The 27205-nt window shown below is 47.5% G+C and overlaps 1 protein-coding gene across 1 annotated transcript; it reads right to left on the bottom strand.

Annotated features, from left to right (window-relative positions):
• Positions 1-323: 323 nt before the first annotated feature.
• NEMP2 (nuclear envelope integral membrane protein 2) lies at positions 324-27197 on the bottom strand. Its single transcript, XM_075529444.1, has 9 exons — positions 27049-27197; positions 16193-16308; positions 14489-14720; positions 14282-14354; positions 13104-13197; positions 11054-11168; positions 9586-9811; positions 4268-4444; positions 324-2806 (listed from the first exon to the last, which is right to left on the bottom strand). The coding sequence occupies exons 1-9, from the start codon at positions 27161-27163 to the stop codon at positions 2683-2685; spliced, it is 1272 nt and encodes a 423-aa protein (XP_075385559.1). The 5' UTR covers positions 27164-27197; the 3' UTR covers positions 324-2682.
• Positions 27198-27205: the final 8 nt, after the last annotated feature.

Genomic DNA, 27205 nt, shown 5'->3' with positions numbered 1-27205 from the left:
TAAGTGATCACCTATTAGGGTGCAAAGCACCCAGCCAGCTTTCAGCCACCTGTGGAGGGCAGAGCAGTGCCACTGAAAGGTCACCGAAGCAGCTTCAATGCTTTCCAAAAGACAGGGAGTGGAAGGAGATAAAGAGGAGCGAGGAAAGGGAGAGAGAGAAAGAGAAGAGAGGGAGGAAAAGAGAGAAAAATAAGTCTCTTACAAGAGGTATTTCTACATTGTTTGCTGAAGACTGGAATTGTTGCTAGTGCCATCATTAATCCCAGGCAAAGGAAGGCAATACAAAGAGTCCAAGTCATGCTTTTAACTGGTTACCTTCTCACCAAACAGAAACTGAAATACCCATGGTGTCCCCTGAAATAAACATGGAGATGAAGATCCTGGGAGACTGTTGCTCCTTTTTTTTCCTTCAGATGTTTTTAGGGTGGTTGCCAGAGTCCCTGGATAATGCAGATGGTCAACACACTCAGCTTCTAGCTAAAAGGCCTGAAGTTCAAGTCCACCAAAGTCATGTCAGAAGGCAGGGTCTGGTGATTTACTTCTGAGAGACGAGCCACTGGAAAGGGCACGGAGCGGTTTTAGTTACACACACACACACACACACACACACACACGCGCGCGCGCGCGCGCGAGACACCGGGCCTGCGGGTCTCTGCTGCACGACTTCCTTCCACGGCCGCTTCCCTTTGCCACCGGTGAGGCCCCGGAGCTGTCTTGGCTGGGCCGTCCCCTGGGAGCCCCAGCAAACCGTTCTCATGGTTCGTCACGCCCTCATAGTGTACGAGACAAACTGTCTCTAGGGAGGTGAATAGGGTGAGCTTAAGCACGGCTACATCGGCACGTTTATGTCATGGATGTGCAGAATTATAAAAATAATAAAAATCCATAAACAGCAAAATGTTCAAGGTTTACTTTTCACACAGATAAGACAGTCATCATCACAATCACATAAATAAGTCTGAATGGAAGGCACGTTGATATTTTAATCCAGATCTGTGTAAAGGTACAGACTTCAATAGCATGTGCTTTCAGGGATGGGCGGTGGGAAGTAGGGACGGAGCTCCTACTGTTCCAGGCTCCTGGCAGAGAGACCTATTCAACCGTGACCTTCTGCTTCCCGGAGGACCGCTTACTTGAAGAATCAATCATATGACAGTTCCAAATGTTGGTAGTTATGTGCTAGCTCAACCTTTTATAAAAACCCCGCTAACTTTGGATCAGGCAGCAACAGGGCCTAAGCCCCTGGTGTCCCATCCCCCTTGTCCCCTCTTCTAGAAAAGGAGTTCTTCGAGAAAGCCTCTTCCTTTTCTTCCCACCACAGTAATATAAACCTGTGCTTGATTCGGAAAGGGAATCAGTTTAGCAACTCTAAAGACTGGGCATGCGCTCCTCTTTCAGGCCTGTGTTTTGGTCTCTGTCCTCCATGGGCAAAACACACCATTGTCCCTCCTTTCATTAAGGAGCGTCACATCATGAAGCAAGGAAAGATTTGTTCTCTCTGAGGAAGACCATAAACCTATTCTGTAGGAAATTGCTACCAACACAGCTAAACGTGTGTCATTTTTTTAATGGACTAGTCAATTCAAAATGTCACAGGAGGCTCATTGTCTTCAATGTCATCATATAGAAAAGATAGAAAGTAATTCTAATTCCTAATCTTTATGTATTTCTATAAAAATCTGATCAAAACTTAAATAAATGGCTTTAAGAAATGTTATCTCTTATGTCACCGTTATTAAATAGCCTGCTGCCCATGAGTGTAAAAAGCCGCCCTTGTGTGACACGCAGGTCTGTAAAGGCATGGTACCTTGGTTTGCATCTAAAACAAGATCTCTTTTACCTGAGTCGTGGGGTATATAAAGGGCTGGGGTCTCGGACCCAGAACTGCCTCTAAAATTTTCTGGTTGTATGTAATCTTCCCAAACCTCAATTCCTCCTTCAGACAGTGAAGAATGAAAATAGATACGCATTTTCCAGCCATACATTCCAGAGGATCCAAACCAAACCAAACTCACTGCCAACAAGTCAATACCGACTCATGGATACTTCTGAAAGTGTTCAGTGGTCAGATTCAATTGGGATCTGCTGCACGCAGCACCCCCCGCCCCACTAAGAGAGACACAGCGTGCACCGGCGTTGTTCGAGGTTTTCAGAAGTCCCTCAGTGCTGCAGTTTGTCCATGCATCAAATGGAGTTGGCCTCAGAATCCCCTTGTGAACTGACACCTACCAGCATTCTGTAGTCTACAGGGTAGACTGTGGAAAACACCGGCGCAGTGTGTCCTGGGTCTCTTCCAGGACTTCTATGGAGAAAGTGTGGGGAGAGCAATGCCGGCTTTTATAGGCAGGTTCTGGAGCTCCGGAGCGGATTGAAAACTGTGTGCCGACAAAGCCCTGCTCTCCATTACTGGCTCCTTGCAAAACAATGCAATTCCCTTTGTTCCTAATGAAAGTCTTCATTCAAGGGGAGTGTGAATGGCTGCTTCAGAATCTTGGGGCACCTAGAATCCAGTACACGGCAGAATGTGCCAAGAGTACCTTGCGTGCAGGTACTTTCAGTGTAGCTTGCACTGTGTCTATGGCAACGCGCTCTGGAGCAGTTCTGCTCAGCTTCAAGCCGGATCCCGGCCGGTCACCCACTTCGGTCGGTGCCCAGAGTGAATTTAAGTCCCACGTGGCACTGTCAGGTAGTCCTCCCGTTAAAGAGCTGCTCTTCCAAGAAGACACTCCCAAGGCCAAATTGTTCTTCGTGCAGGTGGATCTCTTCAGGCGACAAGTGGTTTGCTCCCAGGACAAAGTCTGCAAACCTAATGAGTGGAAAACAAACAAAAACCAGACAAACCCACAAAACTAATACAGTCACTCCCGAGATACCTCTAACATGTACAAACAAAACAATACAACCCCCAATACGTAAGATTTTAGCAAAGCAGATCAGGTTCCAGCATGCATCCTAGGGGGAATCTGCTGATACATTTTAACTGTTCAAGTCAGGATTATGTGTCATGGCATTGGGGGTCACCCTCTTAAAGCTGTGGTATGTATTTTTTGGGTTTTGGTGTATGAAAACCAGGACTGATGAACCTATAGAGCTAGCAAGTGGAATAAGGGTTTGGGTGTACGGGGATACAGAGGTGGTAGCTGGGTGAAGGGCTGATGACGTCAAGGGGTCCACATAGAAAAAGCATGTTTGGAAACAGATTGTGGCAGCAAATGTACAATTCTGGTAGATGTGACTGAACTATGGAATAATTGATATATCTATTAATCCCAATTACTAAAAATAACAACTGTAACCTTTATTGGGATGGCAGCATGTACCCTTGGAATTTTATCTTTTTTAATTCGATTTGATTTGAGTCAATAGAGGGTGGCATCTACACAAAGGGCAGAAACATCAGACCACTGTAACATTGTGACCCTCATAGAGAGCTATTCCAGGAGAGCCGGGAGGCTTAGGCTGACTGCCATAGCCAACTGTACCCACTGGAGGTCCTACCGCCATCGCTTCCCTTTGGTTATTAGCGTAGGCTTGTTAGTGTTTATTTGTTTACTGCCAGTGCTTCCCCCTTTCAGTCTTTCATTTGAGGACCCTATTATTTAGAGGAGGCCGGAGGGTAGAGTTGGTTATGCACTAAGTTGTAACCCCAAGGTCAGTCTTTTGAACCCACCAATCGATGTGTGGGAGAGAAATGAAATGTTCCGTTCCTGTGAAAATGTTCAGCCACAGAACGCACGGCCCAGCTCCACCCTGCCTTCCAGGGTCTCTACGACTGAAACCGGGCTCAATGGCAGGGGAGTTAGTTACCGTATATACCAAAGTATAAGCTGACCCGAATATCAGCCTAATGTTGCCACAAAAACTGCGTTAAAAATGTGCTGAAAAACACGGCTTATAGACAAGTATATATGGTGTTGAGCTAAGGTAACGCAACAAAGGAATGTCTTTCTTGGTGAAAAATAAAAAAGTATTTCCCATACCAGGAGAGTGAGAAGCAAGTTACACAGCCCATGCCACCACCCTCCATCCTTAATGGAAGCCACCTCTATGGACTTCCCCCTAAGAGGGAGCCCACCAAGATGTCATCTGGCACCAGCTCTCAGGAGGACCAAAGAACAAGGACCACTGACAAATGTTTCCACCAAAGTCGCTCGTTCCTAATCGAACCGTCTTTCCAGGGCCACTCTATTATTTCTTGAAGGACTCTTTCCCGAGCGATGGGTCAGGCGACTGAGCTCGGTTTAGGAGCAATGAAATGCAGGCTTACTTTTTAGGAGCCCCGAGCCTGGAGACAGCCAGCCAGGCGGGGAAGTGCGGCCTGCGGCAGGCTTGGCGCAGTTCTTCCAGGGCAATGGCTGTCTGGGCATCAGCTTGTTCCCGGTACTCTTCAGCAGTCAGCAACCGAATCACCGGTTTCTTTGAGGCAAACCAGCTCTTCATTTTCCTAAACCGTGAAGCATTTGGTTGTTAGATTCCTGGTCATATTTGATGGCGCAATTCAATCCTTAACGTTTACAGACATGTGTTTCTAAGGTAGCAACAATACTACGTTTACATTGCTTTACTCTAATGCAGACCCCGGTACTTTGGGGATGCTATTGTTATCGTGACGTAGGTGTACCCCCTAACCAAATTCACTTCCACCGAGGTGGTTCGGCCTCAGAGTGAGCCCATGGGAAAGAGCAGAGCTGCCCCTTTGGATTTCTGAACCGGTGGAGCTCGAAGGGCACAGAGTGTGTCGTCTTTTTCCTGCGGATGGCTGGTGGCTTCAAACCATTGACCTAGAGGTTATCAGCTCGATGAGTAACCCCACTACCACGGAGCCTCCTTACTGAGGGGCACATAGAAAAACAAAACCACACCCCTCAAACTCGCCATCGAGTCCATTCTACCTCCAGCCAACGACTCACGGCGACCTCATGCGGTCAGAGAGCAACTATGCTCTGGATGATCTTCAAGGCTGCGACCTTTTCCCAAGGCACCAGGGTGGGCTCGAACTGGCAGACTTGGAGTTCGTGGCCAGTGCTTCGCTAGCTCCACTCATGGACTCCATATAGAGCCTACAGTTTGGGTCTAGTAGTACACTTTCCTTTTTCCTGACGGCATTTGAATGGGCTTTTGGTAGGCTGGCTCATTGTCTATTTCTTCTCCGGTGATTTGCAATCACACAGCTCAAAGCCTCGCTTCTCTACGCTTGGCCTGTGGAACTTCCAGGCACTAACAGAAGCCAGACTGTGGAGATCTCCTTTTATGGAGAATCAGCGGAAGCCCTCCCCCACTGGAAAGCGGGGGATTTGTGGGAATTCACCTCCACCTAGTGGTGATGTGGTTGAGTGCTCGCTCCCAGAGACAGGGAGGCAACATTGAACGAAGGTGAACACAGACTAATCTTTAAATATCCTTCCATCCTCACATGCCAGGCTCTCCCGATTGTACTGTCTTCCTTTCCAACTAAGAGAGCCCCGAAGGAAGTGACACCTGAAAAACAGTAATGAGGTTGATAGTTTTAAAGAAATATAAAGTTATAATTTATCAGTGGGTTTTTCAAGATGAGTTTAGAAGGTTTCATATCCAATCAGAGATCTCCAAATCTGAAAGAGCACCAGGATTACCATTTTCTATTTTCAATATATTTTCTGAAGGTCTGGGACCCTAGAAATCTGTATTTTATCTTTTAAACCTCATCTGGTGGTAGATAAGCTGAATTTGGAAGCTGCTGAAGATTAGTTCCTCATTCTTTTTGGACTCCCTAGACGGTTATGCCTTGGGCTGCTAGCTGAAAGATCTGCAGGTGGAAACTACCTGCCTGCTGTTCCCAGGGAGAAAGATAAGGATTTTGTACTCGTGTAAAGATCTACGTCTCAGAAACCTCCGGGCAGCTCTGGGTCCTACAGGCTGCTGTGACCCACAATCAACTGGATGGTTGCTTCCTTGGAAGGAAAAGACCTGCTGATGTGTGAACGCCACTGGGGCAGGTCTGCTCTGTGGCTGGCAGGGCTGCTGTGGGGTGGAATTCACTGGACGGCACACGACCATAGACAGATACGGTTTCCCTAGAGAGGAAGAGCCCTGGCCGTGGACCCAAGACGTGTGCACAAGCTCCAGCTTCGAGGTTGGCCCACGTGTGGGCCTGGGCAGTACCTTTCCTTACCAGTCCTGAGGCTCTCTCTACTCGCCTAAAACATAAATGAAAGTAATATTATCTCTGCCATGGTGTCCTGTACAGAGTAAATGCGCTATTAAGTGCAAAGTGCTTAGTAGGGTGAGTAGTCTCCAGTGAGTGATCAATAAGGACACTCGCCCAGCAGCTGCAGCCTATTAAGATGTATGCCAACAGTTCTCTGCAAAGGAGCAAGTACTATGCAAAAACAAAGTATCATTTCTCTCCTTTGTCATTTACCCTTTAACGTCCTGTTCCATACCACAGTTCTTCATATAAATCTCACTTGCAAAGTGAGAAACTGAGCAAGAGGAGCACCCTCTGATGAATGCTTTCATGCTGACAGACTACACAAAGCTGCAAAGCCAATCTTACTGCCAGGCTGTCCATTCTAACTCACAGTGAGTGACCCCATAGGACAGCGGGGGAGAAAGACGGGCTCTGCACTCCTGTAAAGAGGTACCATCTTGGAACTCACAGGGGGAAGTTCTACCCTGTCCTAGAAGGTTGCTACGAGTCGGTATCAACTTGAGGGCAGTGAATTTGGTTTGGGGGATAGAACAAAGTAGAACTGCCCCTGTGAGTTTCTGAGGCTGTAAATTTTTCCAGGAGCAGACAGCCTCTCCTTTCTCCTATGGAGTGGTTGTTGGGCACAAACTGCAAACCTTGTGGTTTGTGCATAACTCACTGCCCCACTAGAGGTCTCTTAACAGAGTGTATATGAAGTCTTCTATTTGTGATCACGTTCATGAGAAACCAAACCGAACTCACTGACATCAATTTGATCAGGACTCTGTGTGACCCTACAAAGGGTTTCTGAGGTTGTGATCTTTATGGGAGCACACAGCTTCAACTTTCTCCCTCTGAGTAGCTGGTGGGTTTGAACCACTGACCTTGTGGTTAGAAGCCCAGTGCTTATCCAACACCCCCACCAGCATTGGATTGCTACCATAAGACCCAAGGTTCAAAGCCACTAACACAGTGGTTCTCAACTTCCTAATACCGTGACCCTTTAATACAGTTCCTCATGTTGTGGTGAACCCCCAACCATAAAATTATTTTTCGTTGTTACTTCATAACTGTAATTTCGCTACTGTGATGAATCTGGTCAGAATCCACTGGATGGCAGTGGGATGGTTAGTGAAAAAGGCAGACAGATATATTTCTGTCTTATCATTCTGTAGGAAACAGCACTACGATATAATATTTCAAAGATATCTTTGAATATTATTAAAAGTATCAGGCCAAGAAGCCTAAAGGAAATAGCTTACTAGATTAAATGACAAGATTCCAATTTTATATAGGATAAAGCTACCAATCATTAACATTTTTTCTTTCTAAATGAAGTTTTATGTGAGTTGTCTATAATGAATTCTCACTAGGTACCCATTGCTATTATGTAACTAGCAACCAGAAAAAAATAATTTTACTGAATTTACTTTTCAATTGTTCTAGTCCTTGCACATTATTACCGTTCCCATGTCACAGGTACACAGTGTACAGGTTAATACTCTTTTGAACGGTATGCAGATCACAGAACACAGTTTGTCCTTGGCAGGGCTGATGGATGGTTAAACTGAAAGAAGGGGAGAGAGACCCAGGGGAAGCTTCCTTCTGCTCAAGCCTGTATGACAGGTTTGTGGCAACTAGGCTGGGCCAGGATTCTCAGTGGTTTGGCAGCTGAAGTTTAGTAAGCCCCATGATGTGACCGAACACAATGTAACAGACTCCGTGAGGGGGTCTGCTGTGAGTTGTTAGATTAAGGTAGAGTGGCAATCGCCTTACTTAAGTCATAGCCCTGATGCACCTGAAAAGAAATCTCCTTGGGAATGTGGCCTACTTCCGATATAAATACGTGTTGGGCTGCGATCTCAAGGTCTGAAGTTAGAAACCACCAGCTGCACCAAGGGAGAAAGATGAGGGCTTCTACTCCTATAAATAGTTACAGTCTCAAAAACGCACAGGGGCAGGTCTACTCCGTCCTAAAGCGTCGATATGAGTCGGCATCCACTCTATGGCAGTGAGTTTGGTTTTGTGTTTGGTGGAGAGCTTGCTTGCTTTTTGCTGGGTTTGGATCCTGCACCTGGTGTGTTGACCTCTGGTTCTTTGGACTTAAGATAATGGCCTGCCATACTGCCTGCAGTTCCTAGGAGCCACTGTCCATCTGCCATCTAGTCTGCCGCAACCTTGGCTTCACTGGCTTCTCCAGTCCCACGCTGATGCACTGACCTGGGAGTCACCCAGCTCTACGAGCTGTGGTGTCCTGTGATCCTGGGTGCAGCAGGACCTGAAGCTACACCAGTCAAATGGGCCCTTAGCCCGCCAGGCAATGATTTGCTTGGTATCTGTTTTTGTTTTTTGCTTGGAGACTATTTTTCCCTTTTAATTAGCTTAGTTGCCAACATAAAGATGATAAGAAGGCACATTCTAATCCACATTTGCAACTTTTCTAGACCCTTGAGCCCATCTTCCCATATGGTAACGTCCATTCAAGCTGAGTGATAACGACTCTGGATTGTAGAATTTGCCAGTCCTTGAGATCACCTCCATGCCTAGGGGAGATGTGGTCACTTCCCTCAGCATTTGGGTTAATTCTTGTCTAGGCAGCAGGGGTGCTAACAAAAATGCAAGGTGCTGTGTAGCGGAGCTGAAAAGATTCTTTAGCAGGGCCTGGGCTGCCCACACTCTGGCCCAGGTCTACCGACCTCACTGGCTACATCTAGAACAGTCCGTTTAGTGAAGGTAACAAACTGGCCTTTCCCATTGTCTGGCAGGCTTGTACCACATCTATTCACCCAACTGTATCGGTTCATTCTTTTCATTTCAGGCCAGTACTACCTCTTCCAAGAGTTTTCCTGAACTTTCTCGGTAGTTAATATGGAGAGATTCATGTTTATAGTCCAACAAAGTCCACCTCAAGAACCAGCTCCTTTACCTGTGCACTTGACAATGAAGCCAATGCTCAAACTGAACTACTAAAGAAGCACAGAACAAACAGGTGGCAACAGAGATAAACTCATCTTTCTCTCTGTTGTTTCAAAAGGCTTAGGTCTTCCCTCAAAGCAGCAGAGAAAAAAAAATCCTAAATATAATTTATGACTCATTTAATATTCATTTCCATGCCTAAATCTTACAAACACAACACTCAACACAAAAAAGCATGCTTGCTTTTCCAATGCAAGGAAATGCAGACTAAAAGCAGACCTTTTAGGCAACCCGGGGCACAAGTACTGTAGCCCCTGGCTTGAATCAATGCTAGGTGGGCTGTGGTGCTCCAGACACTGGTGGCACACACCTCTGAAGGTCACAGACGCTCTCCCTCGTCCCTCCAGGTAACACAGTTCCTTGTGAGATTACACATGGCGTGTCTAAAACACTCCCCGACATAATAAAGGAAACCAAACTTTAAAAAAAAAGATGCCCACCAGGTCACAGAGTGCAGTGCCTTCATCAGGTAGTGCAGCAGAGCGGAGCAGGAGACGAGGACCACTGCTGTGCATGCATACGCAGGCACAGAGATCCCGCAGTAGATGAGGACCAGGGAGAGGAGCTGCAGGGCCCCCGCCACCAGGCTCTGGCTCCTTGCGTCCACCAAGGGTCCATGTTTGTAACACAGAGCAAAGCTGGAGAGTCCAACTGTCAAGGCATAGCCTGCAACAGCAGAGGAACACAACATGGTGTAAACGAGATTAGAAAAGTTACCCGTAAGACCTGGAGGGCCTTGGACTTAGAGCTAAGGACACATCACAAAACCGAGATTTCAACCCCCCCCCCCACAATGAAACTAGCTTTAAAAATTAGAGCATGAGCTAGTTTATCACTGCCGTGTGAGAGGTTGGGTTGACTTCTGTCATAATTTAAGATCTTTAGTAGTAATTAGAAATTGCTATTTATAATAAATATAACATATACGTATGCATATCTGGTCAGCCCGGTGTCTTATCTGGGCAAGTGTTATCAGATGACCTTGACTAGGATTACGTCTCCGTCCCTATTTCTTATTTTTACTTTCTAGTCATAAAAGGAAGAGTGACTTTAGAATGAGGCGCAGGCAGTCTCCGCTTAACCCAGTGTTCAGTCTCAGTCTGACTAGTGCTGGGGAGAATGCTTGCCCTTGTGATCCAACGTGAAGTGCAGATCATCGGGGATCTTACGCATTACAGGTGTTCATGTTCTCGCTAAGCAAGTCTGACACTGAATGTGTTTGGAGGGGCAAGAGGAAAAGTTCAATGATACCACAAAGCAGTCATCTGAGAAAGCCAGAAAGTGGGACCTGGGACAACTCCCTGCTCTCCTTAGCAGGGCGCTGTGCTGAGAAGAGAGGACAGAGAAAGGGAGGGTTAGGGTTCCACAGAGATGGGCTTTCTACTCCTGTAAAGACTTAGAGCTTCAGGAGCTCACAGGGCAGCTCGACGCTCTCCTACAGGGACCCAACGAGTCGGAATTGACTTGACAGTGATGAGTTTGGGGGTTTGCTTTTATAATACGAGCTAAGGAGAAGGTAAGGCTTCTTCACAACCTCGTATTTTGAAAAGTCAAGCTTTCATTTGTTATTTAATTTAGCATTTCTCATCTCTCACACAGAAGAAGGGGAGAAAAGAGCCAAATTTTCGAGAATTTTTTTTGACAAATTGGATGTGGTTGGAGCTGAACCGTATTCAGTCACAAGAAACAAATCACCTTTGGTCACTGGTATCATCGACTGAGAAAGAAGTCTGAGGGAAATGTCTCACAGGAGATCACTTGGGCTGATAGCATCAGGTATGAGAATCCAGTCAATAAAGTATTTATTTTTAAAAGCACTTCTGGAAATTGAGATGCTGGAGGAGGAATGCCCCAAGGTGCACTTTTCCACTCAACCCAAATTGAAGACATGCTTAAAAAGTTACCTACCTAATAAATATAGTCTGCTCTCAGACCACAGCCACTTCAGGTCTTCTGTCCATTGGCTTAAAATGTAAATCGAAGCAAACCAACAAGCAACCATTAAAGCCCCAAACGTGCTATACTGTGCATGGAAGAAAATAAATGATAGATACATATACATATTTATATATATATATATCTGTTTCATTCACTCTCATCAGAATAGAAATACACAAATCAAAACCTTGTAAAAACTTCCATACCAAAGTGAATGGACTGGTGTCAGTCTGAAATACCCTGAGCTACCCAGTCGTCCCACTGCTTCAGGTGTCGGTTGCTAAGCAGCAGCGTGGCCCAGCAGCTGGGGTGTGCTGGGCACACACTCAGCGGCCACTCCTCACTGCTGAGCCGGACCATGCATTGCCACAAGCTCCCCAAGTGACCCTCGTCCGCAGGACATTCCCCGCAGCAGAACGCGGGCTGCAAGTCTTGCTCAGAGTCACTGCAGTTTGTCATCCTGGACCAATATGCATTTACCCTCTACGAAAGGCAGGGCCTTAGTTTCTCGAAGGCGTTTCAGAGAACGAACGACTCCCTAGATGTGTCCTTCAAGGCCTGATGATTTGGTGTCAGGCAACACTTAAGCTCTGCCGAGATGAGAGGAAGTTTCACTCGGCCCGGAAACAACCCGTCACTCGTCAGCAAGAACACACTTGGCCCCACTGAGTCCGGGCCCACTCCACGACCCCATAGGGCAGAGTTGAACTGCTCCACGGGGGTTCCGGGCTGTCAATCTGGATGGGAGCAGGCTGCCACAGCTTCTTGCCCAGACAGCTGCCGAGGTCAAGTCACCAATCTTTCAGTTAGCAGCCCGGCACTTAACCCACGGCGCCAGCAGGCTCCTTAAAAACACACTCTCTAGAAATAAAAACGTCTCAAAAAAAAAAGGTGATCAGCAAAATTTAATACTTCGTTAGTCTACATTTATGAAGAAATAAAGCACTCTTTAGAAAAAAGATACACGTGAAGTGAGTGTCTATAGGAAGGAAGAGACGAAGGTAAGTTGAAAAGTACTGGTACCAGCGCTCCCGTTTGGGTGCTTAAACACACCTTGATAGCCATCAGCTGCCAACAAGTTTTCGCAGACATGTCTTGTTAAAAACCAAGCCAAACTCACTCTTATTGAATCAGTACTGACCCATAGTGACCCGATAGGGCAGGGAGAGCTGCCCCTGTGAGTTTCTGAGACTGTGACCTTCCACAGGAGTAGAAAGCCCTGTCTTTCTCTCTTGGAGCTGCTGGTAGTTTCGAATCGCCAACCTTGTGGGTTAAAGCCCCATAATGAACCACCACGCCACCAGGGCTCCTTTTAGTCTCATTAGGATGCCTTCAACAACAACAACAAAAAGAGGTCCAATAAAAATAGTGTCTTTCCAGGCAATCTGCTGAGCCAGCTAAATTCAAGGCAGAGAGGTCAGCTCAGAAGGCGGTGGCAGCTGTTTCTGGGAAATTCCAAGGGGAATCTTGATAGATTTTTCTCCCGGGACATGGAAGAACCATGGGAGCTAATTAGGCAGAAGTTGTAATCAAATGGCAAAGGGCATCGATTAGAAAAAGGTCAACAGAGTAGCTCTCAGCTCATCTTCCAGGGCAGCACGGGCTGTCTTATGAGAATTTCACCGGGAAACCTTACCCTTTCCAGCCTACAGGCCTGATGTTGCTGCTGCAGGCTTTATTGAGTCTCAAAACTCAAAGAACATTGACGAGGAACAGGATTTGGGCGGCCATGCTGCTGTTTTGACAGGAGGTAAGTTGCAGGGCAGGGTTAGAGGGGTGGAAACACGACCTTCCAAAGTGCAACATTTGGATGGGGGATGTGATGAGAACCAGGAGCTTCACAGTTGGAGATTTTTGCTTCATAAGGCTTTCAGTGATTTTGCGACAAGACTTGTTTTAACTTACTCTCATAGCTTACATTAGGATCTACCCCATCCAAGCCAAGTGACGGTCATCAGTTTTTCATGTTTATAAGCTCGTGGCTTTTACTTTTCTAGTCATCTGCACGTAAGATGCTCACCTTGGGAATGAACCTTCTTGCCAGCAGCAGGACAAAGACAGATGTCATCAGAAGGCCCAGCAGAGTCCCCGAGAGGTAATAGAACAGAGGGCTTCTGTGAAGAGCAGCCGACAAATGCTTTTGGAATCCCCTGCCGCACTCAGGACAGGAGCCATCAAGAATATGAAGACACAATGAACTCAGATGGCAACGTCCAAGAGCCAAGGCAATTTTCATCATAAACTTGGAATTCGTGGTAAATAGCTTGCCACTAACTCAAAACAGAATGGCCAAGTTCACGTCTTTCTTCAGTGTTGGATTTGCAATACCCCCTGAGCAGCTATCTGGTGCACCAGGCACTGGCTGATAGCTTCCCATGCATTCACAACAACCCCGTGACACCGCCGTCCATGTGTGAACTTTACAGAGGAGAACAGCAAGGCGCTCAGAAGCCAAAGACCTTCCCAAAGTTATTGTCTGAGTCAGGAGGATTCAGCAGCCCAGAGCCTCTGATGCTAAGCTTTGCCCTCATGCTGCGTAAGAACTGTGGGTTTGAGAAGCCCACGGGTGGCAAGAAACACACTTGATTCCATTCTGGGGAAAGTGAAAACGGATCATGTTATGAATAGCAAGTGTTGGGCACTGACTAATGTGAGCAAGCTAGGAGGTAAAATATTGGAAAGAGAGGCTCTTTGTCCAATGAGAAACTGAAAACCGAGTTTCAGAATGATGTATTTATCAGCTATTTGTGCAACTCAATCTCCTGCTGTCGAGCCACGCAACTAGGGAATGGTGTTAGTGAATAGAAAGAGCAAGGCATCCGGCACGCGAAGACCAGAGTACAGGTCTTGGCCCTGGCAGGCAGCAGCAGTGTGGTCGCGGATGCTGGGGTTTTCAGTGATAAGACGACAACAGTCACCCAGAGCTCACACGTTGTCACGATCAGATCAAATCAAGGAAGGTATGCCACTAGATCGAATGGAATCATGCAGGTGGATGATTTCAACATAGGCATATCGTACTACACAGATGACTGTTACTGTTTTAAAGGTCCTTAAGCACTGTCTTCAGACCTATTGTCCGCCAAACCCATGGCAAGGGGCTGGAACTGAGAACTACAAATGCAAGGAGCGTGAGGCAGAAAACAAGCAGTGTAACTTTGGCTGTACAACACTGCGCAAGCGCCAATTCATACTTACTGACTGAAGGTCTTTGCATAAAAGAAGAGGAGCAGGCCAGCCACAAACAGAAGGAAGAGATTGAAATCCATCACTGGGGCAAAAGAAAAAACAAACAAACAGAAGATTTTATGTCGATGTGGTGACGGAAAGAAAAGGCAACTGAGTGAACTGACTCCCCAGAATAAAACGAATCAGGAGAATCCAGTGTAATAAGAACTGACTTACAGTTTCGACTCACTCTGAGTGTATAGGTGAGTGTCCTGGTAACAGGCTTCACAGAGAAACACACGGTCTGCCCACATGGATGGATGGTTATGGATATTTCATGCGCCTCCCTTGGTGCCCAAAAGTTTTGAAACATACATTTTACAAACGATATAATGGTTTCTGGATACTGGCAATTGTGCCTTCCTGTGATATATACAACATGCAGCAAGCCTGGGCTGGTAATCTTTACCTACAGAAGAACAGACAAGTCTATAAATACAAAAGTGGCACGCCTTCATAAGGTTCTTAACAGCACAGGCACAAAAGTGAAGAGACCAGGATGGGCTGAATCAAGAACGTTCAGATGCACTTGGTAATGGTCTGACCCAGGGATGGGCCCTATAGACCCGTGCCTAGGACCACTCACACACTGGGCTACAGACGCGTGTGGAAGTGAATGTTTCCTCCGCTGGATGGTGGTGGATTTGACTAACTCTTCTAGCAAGTGACTGTGGCCAAGGGACATGTGAAAAGACAGAACGCAACGCAGGCAAACTGATCTGTATCCTCAGTAGCTTATTCTCACCAAACGAACATCGGGTGCCATCCGGACGCCAGGCTCTAGCTTCTCCCTCAGCCTAGAGATCTCTTCTCCCAGACCCTTCTCTGGGGTCACTCAGCGCTTCCTTGGACTCCTTCCCAAACGGCACCCTCTCAATGAAAACTAGGTTTGCAATTTTCTTCTCTATTACAGGTATGGCTTTTTATGTGTCCCTCTTTCACCCTGAGAATATAAACATCCAGGGATTTGTTTTGTTCACAGGTGTATCCTAAGAGCCTGGAACAGTTCCTAAGGCCCAGCAGGGACTCAGGCTACATTTGTTGAATGTTCAGTGAAGGAAAGTACTAGGCAACTAAAATAAGGTGACCAGAAGTCCTGCTTTTGGAGGGACACTCCCGATTTTTAACAATTTGTCCCGCGTCCCGTGGCATTTTTAAAAAGTCCCGATTTTGGGAAAGAATGCACGACAAGCTAGGGTGTACGGGTTTTGGCTGCGATGTGGCTATTTCGCCAGGATATGAGTCTTATCAATGGTGTCCCTCTGGTGTCCCGCTTTACCAATGTTAAAATCTGGTCACCTGAGACTAAAATCAATGGCTGTCTAAAATCAATTGCCCACAGGCAATGCCAATGTTTCTATGTGGGACAGCAATCATTCTGGAAATAGAAGGCTGGACACTCTCTTGAGCTGTGTTTGAACAGCAAGCACGCTGTATATTATGTGAACTGGTTTGGGGAGAGGCTAATGAAGAGTAAAGAGAGTTAATGCCCCTCTTGGACAAAAGAAAAAACAACAAAACCCCCAACTCCTTGCCGCTGAGTCGGTTCTGATTCATGGGGACCTACAAGAGACAGTAGAACTGCCCTGTAAGCCGTCCAAGGGTGTCACGTCCCCGGAAGCAGACTGCCACATCTTTGCCCCCCAGAGTAGCTGGCAGAGACTGCCGTTCGGTCAGTAGCTGAGACTTCAGCACGGAGCTCCCAGGGCACACCGCTGCCACACATTGATGTGGCGACCTTCCTTCACTGTGTGCCTCCTCCCTACATCAGCTGTCATGCTGACTCATAGTTCCACGTCATACAAGACCTACTTCCTATTCTTGGAAGAGTTCTTCGTAATTCCCTGCTCCCTGAGACCTGACTTAAAAGTCGTCCCTTACCTGGACAGTAGACCATAAGGAGTTCCACTTCATTTGGGTATTTTGATGGAAGCAGTAACAGTCTGACTCAGAGCTCTTAATGAAAGCCATTTCCCTCAAAGCTTTACACCTTGGAGCTGAAAGATGGAAAACAAATGCATTTCTGAAATAGTAACTTGTCCAGGCGTTTATTTTTTTATCCACAGGGATGATGGTGGCAGTCTTAGAAGCCCATGATGACTTCCCGACGTAGTAATTATAGTCCTTCGGCTTTCCAAACTAGAAGGAGGCGGACGGTGCAGTGTCACTCTCATGACGTATTCAGGCACCGTCAGAATGCTGCGGCAGGGCCGCGTCTGTCCCGGAGTGGAGGCAAAGACGGGAGGGCAGCTTCCCTTCTGACACGTGAACAGAGCGCAGACAGGCAAGCAGGAGGCAACGCGATGGAGATCGGTGGGGGTGGGGCGTGTGTGCAGAACCAGGGGGTAGGAGAAAGCCTGTTAGGTCAGCCAGTCACGAAGATGGAGGGCAGAGGCTGTATGCGTGCACCCCGACGCCCGAGGCAAGCACGGTAAGCAGCCGACTTCATCCGATGGAAGACGAAGCAAGGAAGGATTTTAGGTAAGTGTCTCGACAGGAAACAACTGACACAAAAGGGCTTCAGTGAAAGGGTTCAGTGCAGACGTGGGCAGGTCAGATGAGGTTCCCAGGTACCAGCAGAAGTAGAAATTCTTTAACATTGCTGCCCTGAAACTCCAAGAGGAGGGCTTGCTACTGGTGCTAAAGAATGGTCATCGAGTGGAATGCACCACAGGCAGGAGTTCCTTGGAATGGCAAGGCAAGTAGGGTACTGGAACCTCAAACTCTCTCTCCTACCCTCTCGCTGGTGTCTCGCATTGGGCAAACCCAACAGGAAGCTAGAGAGCAAAGAAGTCCAGGGGACCCAACCCACAGAGGTCAGCTTCTGCAGCCAGAGCAGGGGAGGGAAGGGCTGAGATGGGGCTGCGGGAACTGGGCCTAATCAGCTCAACGAGGAAATGCCAGAAGTCCATTTGTGTTTTGGAAAGGGCATTTCCTGAGCATTGAGAGATGCTGGATGGGAGGAAGACTAAAAGCAGACCACAAAGGAGGCGATGGAAGCCGTCTAAGGAAGACGTGAGCTCAAGCAGCGAGGAGCGGGAAGGACAAACGAAGGACAGGAGACCAGCTGGTGGAGACCAGGTTGGGTGGGTGGGGGGAACACTGAGCTGCTAATCAACAGGCAGGTGGAGCCTCTCAGCCACTTTGTGATAGCAGCCGGGGCAGGCTGCCTCCCTAAACCATCTCGGAAACCCTAGAGAGCGGTTCTACTCTGTCCTGCAGAGTCACTGGGGGTCCGAATGGACTTGGTGGCAGTGTGTTCAGGAAGCGGAATCAGCAGGCTTTGCAGAGAGGTTCGATGAGGGACAGCAGGAAGATGTCCTGGAGGTTTCTGGTGAGTGGACAGCCGGTGAGGCCCTGTACTTGGGGGTGGTGAGGAAGGAGCAAACTGATTAAGGGAAAGGGGAGATGAGTTTGGCTTTGAACTGGCCAAGTTCTGGCTGGTGGGATTGAGGGAAGATGGTGAGGCCTGCAGGTCAGAGGAAATGTGATTGGAGATAGATGGAAATACATTAAGTGTGAGTTATAATAGACACTCATACAATCAATGGATCACAACACAATATAATATCCAGAGGAACAAAAGAGATGCGTTATACAGTACGGAAAGTAGAGAGGACAAATGCCCTAAGAAAATGATCAACTTCGGGGGTTCATTTTTCTCTGTAGCCACCCCTGTATTCAAATTTGAAATTAATCAGGATGTTAAGTCCTACGTTCTTCTGGATCCAGGATGTGTGCTCGCCACCACACCTGTCAAACGGGAAAGAGGGATGGAGCACCACTGTGGACACATGCCAAGAACGAGCCGTACACCGAACTCTGCACCACTAAAACTAGAGAAGGTCTGGGTAGCCAGCAATAGCTCCTGAACAATTACATCCCCTGAAGAAACAACACTGAATAAACTCAGGACGTTCCCTGCCCTGCCTAAGATTATCTTTAGCATTAAGTTGAAGGAAGAGCAAGGAGCGACACAGGGAAAGGATGTTAGGGACACACCCACCGCCTTCCAAAATGCAACGAACTTCCTGAAAGCCAGGGCCCTCAGGGGAATGTCCACGAGGACATAGCACATCCCACTAAGCTTTTACTCTTGACTTAACATTGTGAGGAGACGCTTCCACTTTTATCTCTACAAACACATTTGCAGAGTTTGGAAGTCTGAAGCTACAAAGACTGGTGGGTGGGGGTGGTGGCTTTAAAACATTCATGGGAAAAAGGAATAGATGATGGACTTTCTTTTTTTTTTAAATTATAACTGTTTAATTATAACTGTGTGATTGACATATAATCCATTTATCAATTCACATACATTCACTTATTAATTCACTTATACAATTCAATGGTTTACAAATTTTTGGACTTTCTCCATGGACTTTTTGACGTGCCCTCATACAAGAAGGCAGGTTAAGAAGCAGGTCTCCCCCAATAAAAAAAAGTGTTAGAAAGAAGCGGTGGAGGGGCCCCTGTCAAATACGGGGTCAAATACGGGAGTCTAGAGATGCATCCTGCGGGCTTATGCCTGTTCACTTGGGAGCCCAAAGGAGGAGGTGGGATTGGCGCTCCAAAAGGCCAAGCCACTGCTGGTGAAATGTAGTCTGAAGTAGTGCCGAGATGCCCAAGAGCCCCTTCCAAGGGCTTGACAAGGAAAAGGCGACTCCAGGGACATAAAAGGGTTGGCAGCAAACTATAGAAAAGATGTATGTCTTAGCCGGCAGTGTAGAATGTAAGCCAGCTGATCAGAACATATTAAAACACACGAGAAGCCCTCGGAGAGTGAGCAGTAGAGATAGGGTTGGAGCAAACCCTCCTGGCTGGCCTGCAGGTAGCCCATGTTCTGCCTTCACGCGGCCTCCTATGGAGTCTCTCAGCAGGAACCAGGCCTAAGGGGGGAGGGGGGCTAGAATGCTCTGTGGCCCTCCAGAAGGGAGAAGGAAGGAAAGTGGCAATCTCGAAGGCCCCAGGCCCCAGCAGTTGGAGTTCTCAGAAGGATGCCCTACTACTTCCAGTCAGCTGTTTCCAGGGTTACTGTATAGAGCTTATGAGGCTTCGGCAGCTCTTCTTGGCTGTCCCCCCAATCCCTCTCCTAGTAGGTCGGCTTCATGGCGTCAGCTTGGATCAATTCCCATAATGCTAGTGGTCTGAGGAGAAGTCCTCGTTGTGAGGCCTGAGTTGGCAGGTGAATGTTGCCTTGACATGAGGTTTTCTCCATCTGCTCTCCCAAGTCCTTTCATAGCGAGAGCTCTTAAGAGCAAGGTGCTTGATGTACGTAGACATAGCACAGGCATCTGAAGCCAGGAGTAAGGGCTTCTCTGTTGTCCAAGTCATCCTGCACTTGGACTTTCTGGAAGGAGTCCCTGGCTGCAAACTGTAAATGTGCTAGGCTGCTAACCCAAAGGTTGGAGGTTTGAGTCCACTGGGAGGCCCTTCAAAAGAAGGCCTGGAAACCGACTTCCAAAACATCAGCTATTGAACACCCTGTGGGACAGTTAGACACAGACACACCTGAGGGAGGTCATTGTGAGTCCGGGTCGCCTCAAAATCAAACAAAACCCACTGCCACCGAGTCCATCTGACTCAGCACAACTCTCCAGGGCAGAGCAGACTTGAGCCGTGGGTTTCCAAGTTACAAACCTTCATGAGAGCAGAAAGCCTTGCTTTTCTCCCGCAGAGGCTGTTAGATTAGAACTGCCGACTTTGTGTTTGCAGCCCAACTCGTAGCCCACAATGGTTCCTTTCAATGGTTAACTCTTGGGTTTTTAGTAGCTCTCCAGATGGTCTCCCTGGTTCCCAACTGGCCCCTGCTGGCCCCTACAACCTATTCTCCACTCAGCATCTATCTTTTTCCAGCACCAAGCTCTTTTGAACGCACCGAGGAGAATCCCTAAGATCCTGCTCAATACCCTCCAGTGACTTCCCCTCGCATGCCAAATAATGCCCACGCTCTCTTCTAAGGATCCTGTGTCCCTCCGGGGTCTCCTCCCCTACACATCCCTCCCACTCCTGCTCCAGTCACGCCAACCTGCCAGCTCCTCCTCAGGGTGCCAAGCCCGCCCCCACAGCACGTCCTCAGACTTGCTGTTTTCTTGGCTTGCAGCTCGCTTCCCCCGGATCTTGGCAGAGCCTGCTCCTTCTGATAATTTATGTCTTTGCTCAAGTGTCACCTTCCCAGGAAGGCTTCCTTGGACCCCACTAGCTAAAATAGCACACCCCAACTACCTTCACTTCTTCTCTTGCTACTGTTTGATTTTTCATCATATCATTTATATGTAATTATAAGTTTATAGCCTGTTTCCCCTGAAGTCAGGGACCCTGCAGCTCATTGCTGTAGACCCAGGATTTAAGAGACACTGAACTGAATATTGGTGTGTGCTGTAATTTGAGACCAGTGTGTGAAACCTTGGCCCATCTTTCCCAGAGCCTCAGCAGCGCCAAAAGGGGGTGCCCTCTGGCCCTCCCTCTGAGACAACCTGACATCACAGGGCACCCCTGCTCTCCCTGCTAATGGCCACCTCCTCGACAGAGCTCATGGCAGCCACACAAGGGCTATTCTGGGACCAGAGGCTCTGCTTACCCCCTGAACCCACCCCACAATCGGTGGGCCCATAATTCAAGGTGGAGAGCTATAACCCACAGCACCCCCAGACCTTCTTCCATCTCCTCACCAGGTAGAGCAAGTAGGGGAAAGAAAGAGATGACCCCCCCAAAATTGTTTTTGTTTTGTAGTTATATGGTAAATAATGTATTCTGGGTCAGAGACCCACCGGTTAGAAGAAATGAATTTGCTCTTAATTTCACCTTGGTCTTCAACCTGAAAGTACAAATGAACGCAGGCTGTTCAGGAACTGCCTACAGAAATAAGAAATACTATCAGAAACTTATTTTTAAAAGCATTCCCCACTGGAATTCCTCAGTGTGGCCTCTGGGTTTTTTTTTGGGGGGGGCGGGTTGATGTAGAATTTATACAACATATATGGTATCACAGACAAGGAGTTAGCATGTCCTGGTCTCCTCTGGCTGCCCTCCACTCTTATCACCTCTTCCCTGCTCTTCAACCAGCCACCCCCACAAAAATAATGCCCAAATATCCAAGGGGCTAGAAACTCAGAACCACAAGATATCATGAGCCCAGAACTGCAGGTGAGCTCATGTGATCCCTGAGCCACGGACTCCTTAGACCAGGCACGAGACAGTGACTCGTGCCAACTAGGATCGTTATGAAGGCAAGCCTGCTGAGAGAACACCCTCTTAAAAGTGGTATCTGCTAGGCCACTCCTCCAGCAAGCTTCCAGGGACATTTCACGATTCAGGTTCTACCGCCTCTATCTCTACCTGAGGGTGGAAAATGGAAAGTGTAGCTTGTTCGATGTTTATTTACAACTCTATCGTCTGACTGAACCGCTGACAAAGTTATGCGGCTGCTCACACATGCACAGGTTTCACGTACTCCTGCACCCCAGCCTTCGCCGGTTCATTGCGAGAGGATGGATCCCCTAGCAAGGGACGTACCACCCCACTGCCATCGAGTGAGTGGGCCTATGTAGCGTTTCCAGAGCTATAAATCTCCATGGGAGCAGAGAGCTTCGTCTCTCTCCTGCAGAGCAACTGGTGGGTTTGAACTGCCGTCCTTGTGGTTAACAGTCCCACTGCTTACCCGACATCACCACAACCACAAGCTCCTTTGGATGCAGCCCCGAAAACAAAACAGAATTGCTGAAAAGGAAAGAATAGCCATTCCATTGGTCAGAAATGAATACTTGCCTAGGGAGTGCTACTTCCTCCAACGAGACGTCCCTGGGCCCCCGCACTGATGCTGCCCTACATGTCTGTGGCAGTTACATAATGTCCTGTCAACTTGCAAAAGGGTGGAGTCTAGCCTGTCAGTCAGGTCACAGCATGAAGACCTCATTTGGAGACACAGCAGAGATCAATAGATACATGCTCTGCTACTCTTCCTGTGAGACGTTCCTCTTGACAAGCCACACAGAACTACACTGATGGAGCCAGAGTCCTGGAGCTGGAGGAGCCATGTGGAGACCCACACCAGAGCTGAGGTGCTTCCACCACCACTGAATCCACAAGACTTTCCACTCACTGTCCTGGGATCTTCCTGCATTCAGTATCATTTCATGTGTCACCTGAGTCTGAAGAGGAATGTATGGACTAGTATTGACATATGGGGTAATATCAGACTTAAGGACTTGATCTGGACTGGGCTGGGATGTTTTCTTAATATATAATTGATCTTTGATATAACGTTCTCTCTTGCACACATATGAGTGTCTCTGGATTTGTTTCTCTAGTCTCCCCGGATTAACACACTGTCCCTGTCCTCCTATCTGTTGCAAACCAGGAGAAATTGCTGCAAGTGGGGATTATCCCAGCTCGGTCTCGATTTCCAAGAATTCAGGGCTATCTAATGCCATCCTTATGATAGCTAGCCCAGCATGGCGATTTTCTAAGCCGTAGAATCCGCATCTCCTTTCTAATGCTCTGTAGACGTCACCAGGTTCTTGGGATTCAGAGTCGCTAGATGTGACTCTGGAGGAGAGGCTGTTTCTGGACAGTTGTGTCCAAACTGCTCAAACGAATACCGGAGGCATTAACGAGCTACGCTATCAGAAGAGTTGAGTCAGGTAACCTTAGCCTGTGAAGTCCCTTCATTCATTTTTATGAGTACTCAATTTATAAATACCCAATTCAACTAATTTTTACCTCATGATATCTGGATATCATATATTAAATAGGGACAGCTGTATGTCACCTACTTTAATTACCAAACTGAATTTAAAATCACTCCTTTGTACTACTTTTGTCACTTATTAGCTTTCCAAAATGCATTAGTCATACACAAGGTAAAAATATTCAGTCAAAACTTCAGAAAAGAGCAGGTAGTACTTAAACCTACTTCTAGAGCATGCTAAAAATAAAAAGCGCAAACACTTCTCAAATCTTAGCAGGTCTTCAACAGCCCTTCCACATTAAAATATTTCAGCAATGTTCCTCCTTAAACTTAACCTTAGATGGCTTTCAGAGATGGGAAAAATATTCAGATTAGACTCAAACAGAATAATACCACATATTAAATTGGATACTATTTCCTCCATTTGATTTATAACTGTTGTTTGGGGGAGTGGGGCAAGAGGAAGGAAGGTACAAGTATAGTATAAGAAAAAAAAATCAAACAAACCCCCAAACCAACAACAAACCTTAACTCCTGAGAGTTCAAATATAGGGGGAAAATTGTCCTTAGTATTTATTTTATTATTAGGAATCCTGCTTTTCAAAGATAAGAACATGCATCATTATTGTCACAAAGATCAGTTCCCTATTTTATTCTTGCTTGTCTGTCTGTTTCATCTCACCTGAATAGAAATCTTGGTTTCTATTTCTCGAAGAATGAACATAAAGAATGAAACTGAAATGAGCACATCGCATGAAAGATGTGTAGTTCAAATCTGCCACCTGCCCCTCCGGAGAAAGAAGGGGCCATCTGCCTCCTTAACGATTTAGTCCTGGAAATTCTATGGGGCAGAACTACGTGTCCTATAGGCTCAAGATGAAAAGATATATGTGTGTATGTATATATGTGGGTGTATACCATATTGAATGAAGGGGGAAGTGCAGAGTGGAAACCCAAGGCCCAAGTGTCGGCCACTGGAAATCCCCTCATAGAGGGGTTTAGGAGAGGAGATGGGTCAGTCAGGGTGCGAGGTAGTACCGATGAAGAGCACAGCTTTCCCCCAGATCCTGGATACTTCCTCCCCCCAACACCATGATCCGAATTCTACCTTGCAGGGCAGAGGCTGTACACTGGTACATATGAGGGCTGGAGGCACAGGGAATCCAGGGTGGATGATACCTTCAGGACCAAGGGTGTGAGGGACGATGCTGGCAGAGTGGAGGGTGAGTGGGTTGGAAAGGGGGAACTGATTACAAGGATCCACATGTGACCTCCTCCCTGGGAGATGGATGGCAGAGAAGGGGGGGGGGGGGGAAGGGAGACTCCGGATAGGGCAAGATATGACAAAATAACGATGTATAAATTAACAAGGGCACATGAGGGAGAGGGGAGCGGGGAGGGAGGGGGAAAAAAAGAGGACCTGATGCAAAGGGCTTAAGTGGAGAGCAAATGCTTTGAGAATGATTGGGGCAGGGAATGTATGGATGTGCTTTATACAACTGATGTATGTATATGTGTGGACTGTGATTAGAGTTGTATGAGCCCCTAACAAATTGTTTAAAAATAAATAAATTTTTAAAAAAGATGAGCTGGCTCTACTCCAGGACAAGGCACTTGTTCGTTTGTTTTGTTTGTAGTGCAAGACTCAGGTCTGATTTTAACTTCAAATGCTCCACAGCCGACTTGGAGAGCTGTGGTCTCCAATGATCTATGATTGTTGAAGCCTGGGGCTTCATCTCAGCAGGCTGAGATCCCAACTTCCTATTGGGTTTAGGGACCTTTCACCCACTGGTTGCAAACAAAAGGTAATGCTTGGCTTGCAGTCTTCTTCCTCTCAGCCAGATTATGCAAGGGCCCCTCCTGGGCCTACTGCCTCTGACTTCCCACCAAACAGTGGGATAGAAAGCTGGTCTTGGTCTAAGTGCTCTTCATTTTATGCAAGGGTGTTTGTTGAGAATAAAATTTTAGAACAGGAAGCCACCAAATCTCGCCTGTTATTAAAAAGACATTTTGTTTAAAAAAAATGCTGACTCATTGTGATCCTATTACAGAGCAGTGGTTCTCAACCTGTGGGTCGCGACCCCTTTGGGGGTTGAACGACCCTTTCATAGGGGTTGCCCGATTCATAGCAGTAGCAAAATTAGTTATGAAGTAGCAATTAAAATAATTTTATGGTTGGGGGTCCCCACACATGAGGAACTATATTAAAGGGTCATTAAGAAGATTGAGTGGCATTAGGGAAATTGAGAACCACTGCTATAGAGGTTTTCCGAGGCTATAAACATTTATAGGAGGAGGCAGCCTCAATATTTTCCTGTGGAGCGGCTAAGCGACTTGAACCACTGACCTTGTGGTTAGCAGTCCATTGCTTACCCTACACCACCACCAGGGCTACGTTCATAGTTAGGCTCTATTTTGAGAAAGGAGGTAAGAGCTATTCATTGACCTCAGGGTTTCTCATAAAAAGCCTTTAGAGCAGCAATGGTTTTTACACCTAGTCTAGTCTAGAAGTCCTAGCATGGTGTCCCCGGTGCTAGGCAGGGCCCTGGACACTTCCCCTTCGCATTACAAAGCCATATGGAGTAGCAAGAGTCAATACAAGACTCCATAGGTTGATCCTTTTCTTAATTGTGGACTAAGTGAGGCACCCTGCGTATTTCAGGCAGACCGCAAACACTGATGTGCTTTTATACAAGCCTTCGGCAAACAAAATAGAAACATGAACCCACTGGTGATCCTGGTGACGTAACCACTGGAAACCAATCAGCCAGTAGAACGTCTTCATTTTACTGATGGAAATACTAGAGTTCATTAAGGTTCTAGGCCAGATCCTGGTTTATACTACCAGGGGGTGACGTAATGACTGAACTAGAACCCAAGGGTTTGCTCTAGTGTGTGTCCAGACCCGTTTGTTTGTTTGTTAAACCAGACTGTCCTGGCTGTATCTTGTACTGCTAAGCCTTCTCACTAAGCTTTCTCACTGTAGGATGGGTCTAAGAACAGTACCTACCAGCACACGGGGGTTATGAGTCTTGAATAATGCAGAAAAAGCACGTTTAACACTCCTGGTGCGTAGTAAGGTCAACAAAGGTTTGTTTGATGATGGTTCTGTGGAATGGGTCCAAAAAGCCTGACTATAACAATTCTTGGCATGGCGGCAGTGTGTGGATCTGAAAACTGACTACCTGACATCCACTCAACCCAGATGGTACTGGAGGGACCCATGTCTACTGAAGACCACCCTTGGCAGCCTCGCTTATGGCCAGCGGTGCCCAATGAGAGGAAGGAAGCTGGTGGAGATTTTCTGGAAAAAGAATTGGCACTCAGGGATGCTAGCTGAGCTCAGGGCAAATTAACAGCTGTTCTAGAGTTATAGATCCAAGTCCATCGTCCTGACTCCCTTCTGTGACCAACTCTGGAGAACGCTCCAAGGGCAGCCCTTAACATACAGCGATTTCCTCTTCTTTCCTCTGCATCGCGTACATGCTAAGCATGCCATCAGTGCTGTGGGGGGACGTTAAAAGGGTTTTAACGTCACCTCTTGTGTCTCACTCCAGGTCACACGTCTGATCAGGGGCGGTGGAATTCCCGTCTGATTCTAAAGCGGAAGCTCCCCTCGTCTCCACTCCAAAGGAATGGCTAGATAGAGAAATCAGGAAGTTTTCAACATCAACTGTACCAATTGTACCCAAAAGTCCTGCGCTGGAAGGCAGGCAGGGAAATTCCAGAGTAGCGCAGTAAAAAAAAAAAACCAATCCATTACATGCCTGGGCTTTTGTTGCTCTTTTGTACAAGAAGATTGAGGTAGAGTTGGCGCTTTGGCGAGACCCTAAAATGATACACCGGCCACGAGCCAGGGGAGGAACCAAGGGGACCCAGGTGGCAGGAAGGGGGAGCTGCGGATCCTCTGCGGGTGCTGCGGGCAGGGTGACCCTTTCCTGGAAAGAGGTGCCCACTGGCTCCACTGGCGCGCGCGCGCCTCCCGAGGCAGGAAGCGCGCCCCCGCGGTGGGGCGGGAGCGCGCGCGGAGCCCCGCCGCCGGCACCGTTACCTGACAACGCGGCCTCCTCCTCCTCCGCGTGCGCCGCGAGCCCCGCGCCCCCGGGCAGGCTGGAGAGCGGCAGCAGCCCGAGCAGCAGCCACCGCAGCCCCGCGGGCGGCCGCATCCGCCCGGAGCGCCAGCCCCCGGAGCCGACTTGGCCAGGGGT

This window comes from Tenrec ecaudatus, chromosome 13 (genome assembly GCF_050624435.1).
Source record: "Tenrec ecaudatus isolate mTenEca1 chromosome 13, mTenEca1.hap1, whole genome shotgun sequence".
NCBI classification, from domain to species: domain Eukaryota; kingdom Metazoa; phylum Chordata; class Mammalia; order Afrosoricida; family Tenrecidae; genus Tenrec; species Tenrec ecaudatus.
This window is presented reverse-complemented; position numbering and strand designations above follow the sequence as displayed.

What these genes read in the sequence shown, in the direction of transcription:
- NEMP2 (XM_075529444.1), bottom strand. Translation starts at nt 27,163, where the DNA reads ATGCGGCCGCCCGCGGGGCTGCGGTGGCTGCTGCTCGGGCTGCTGCCG. An exon ending in GGAGGAGGCCGCGTTGTCAG is followed by an intron (nt 16,309 to 27,048) that starts GTAACGGTGCCG and finishes TCCATCTTTCAG; the next exon opens with CTCCAAGGTGTAAAGCTTTG. An exon ending in GCACTGCACTCTGTGACCTG is followed by an intron (nt 4,445 to 9,585) that starts GTGGGCATCTTT and finishes TTCACGGTTTAG; the next exon opens with GAAAATGAAGAGCTGGTTTG.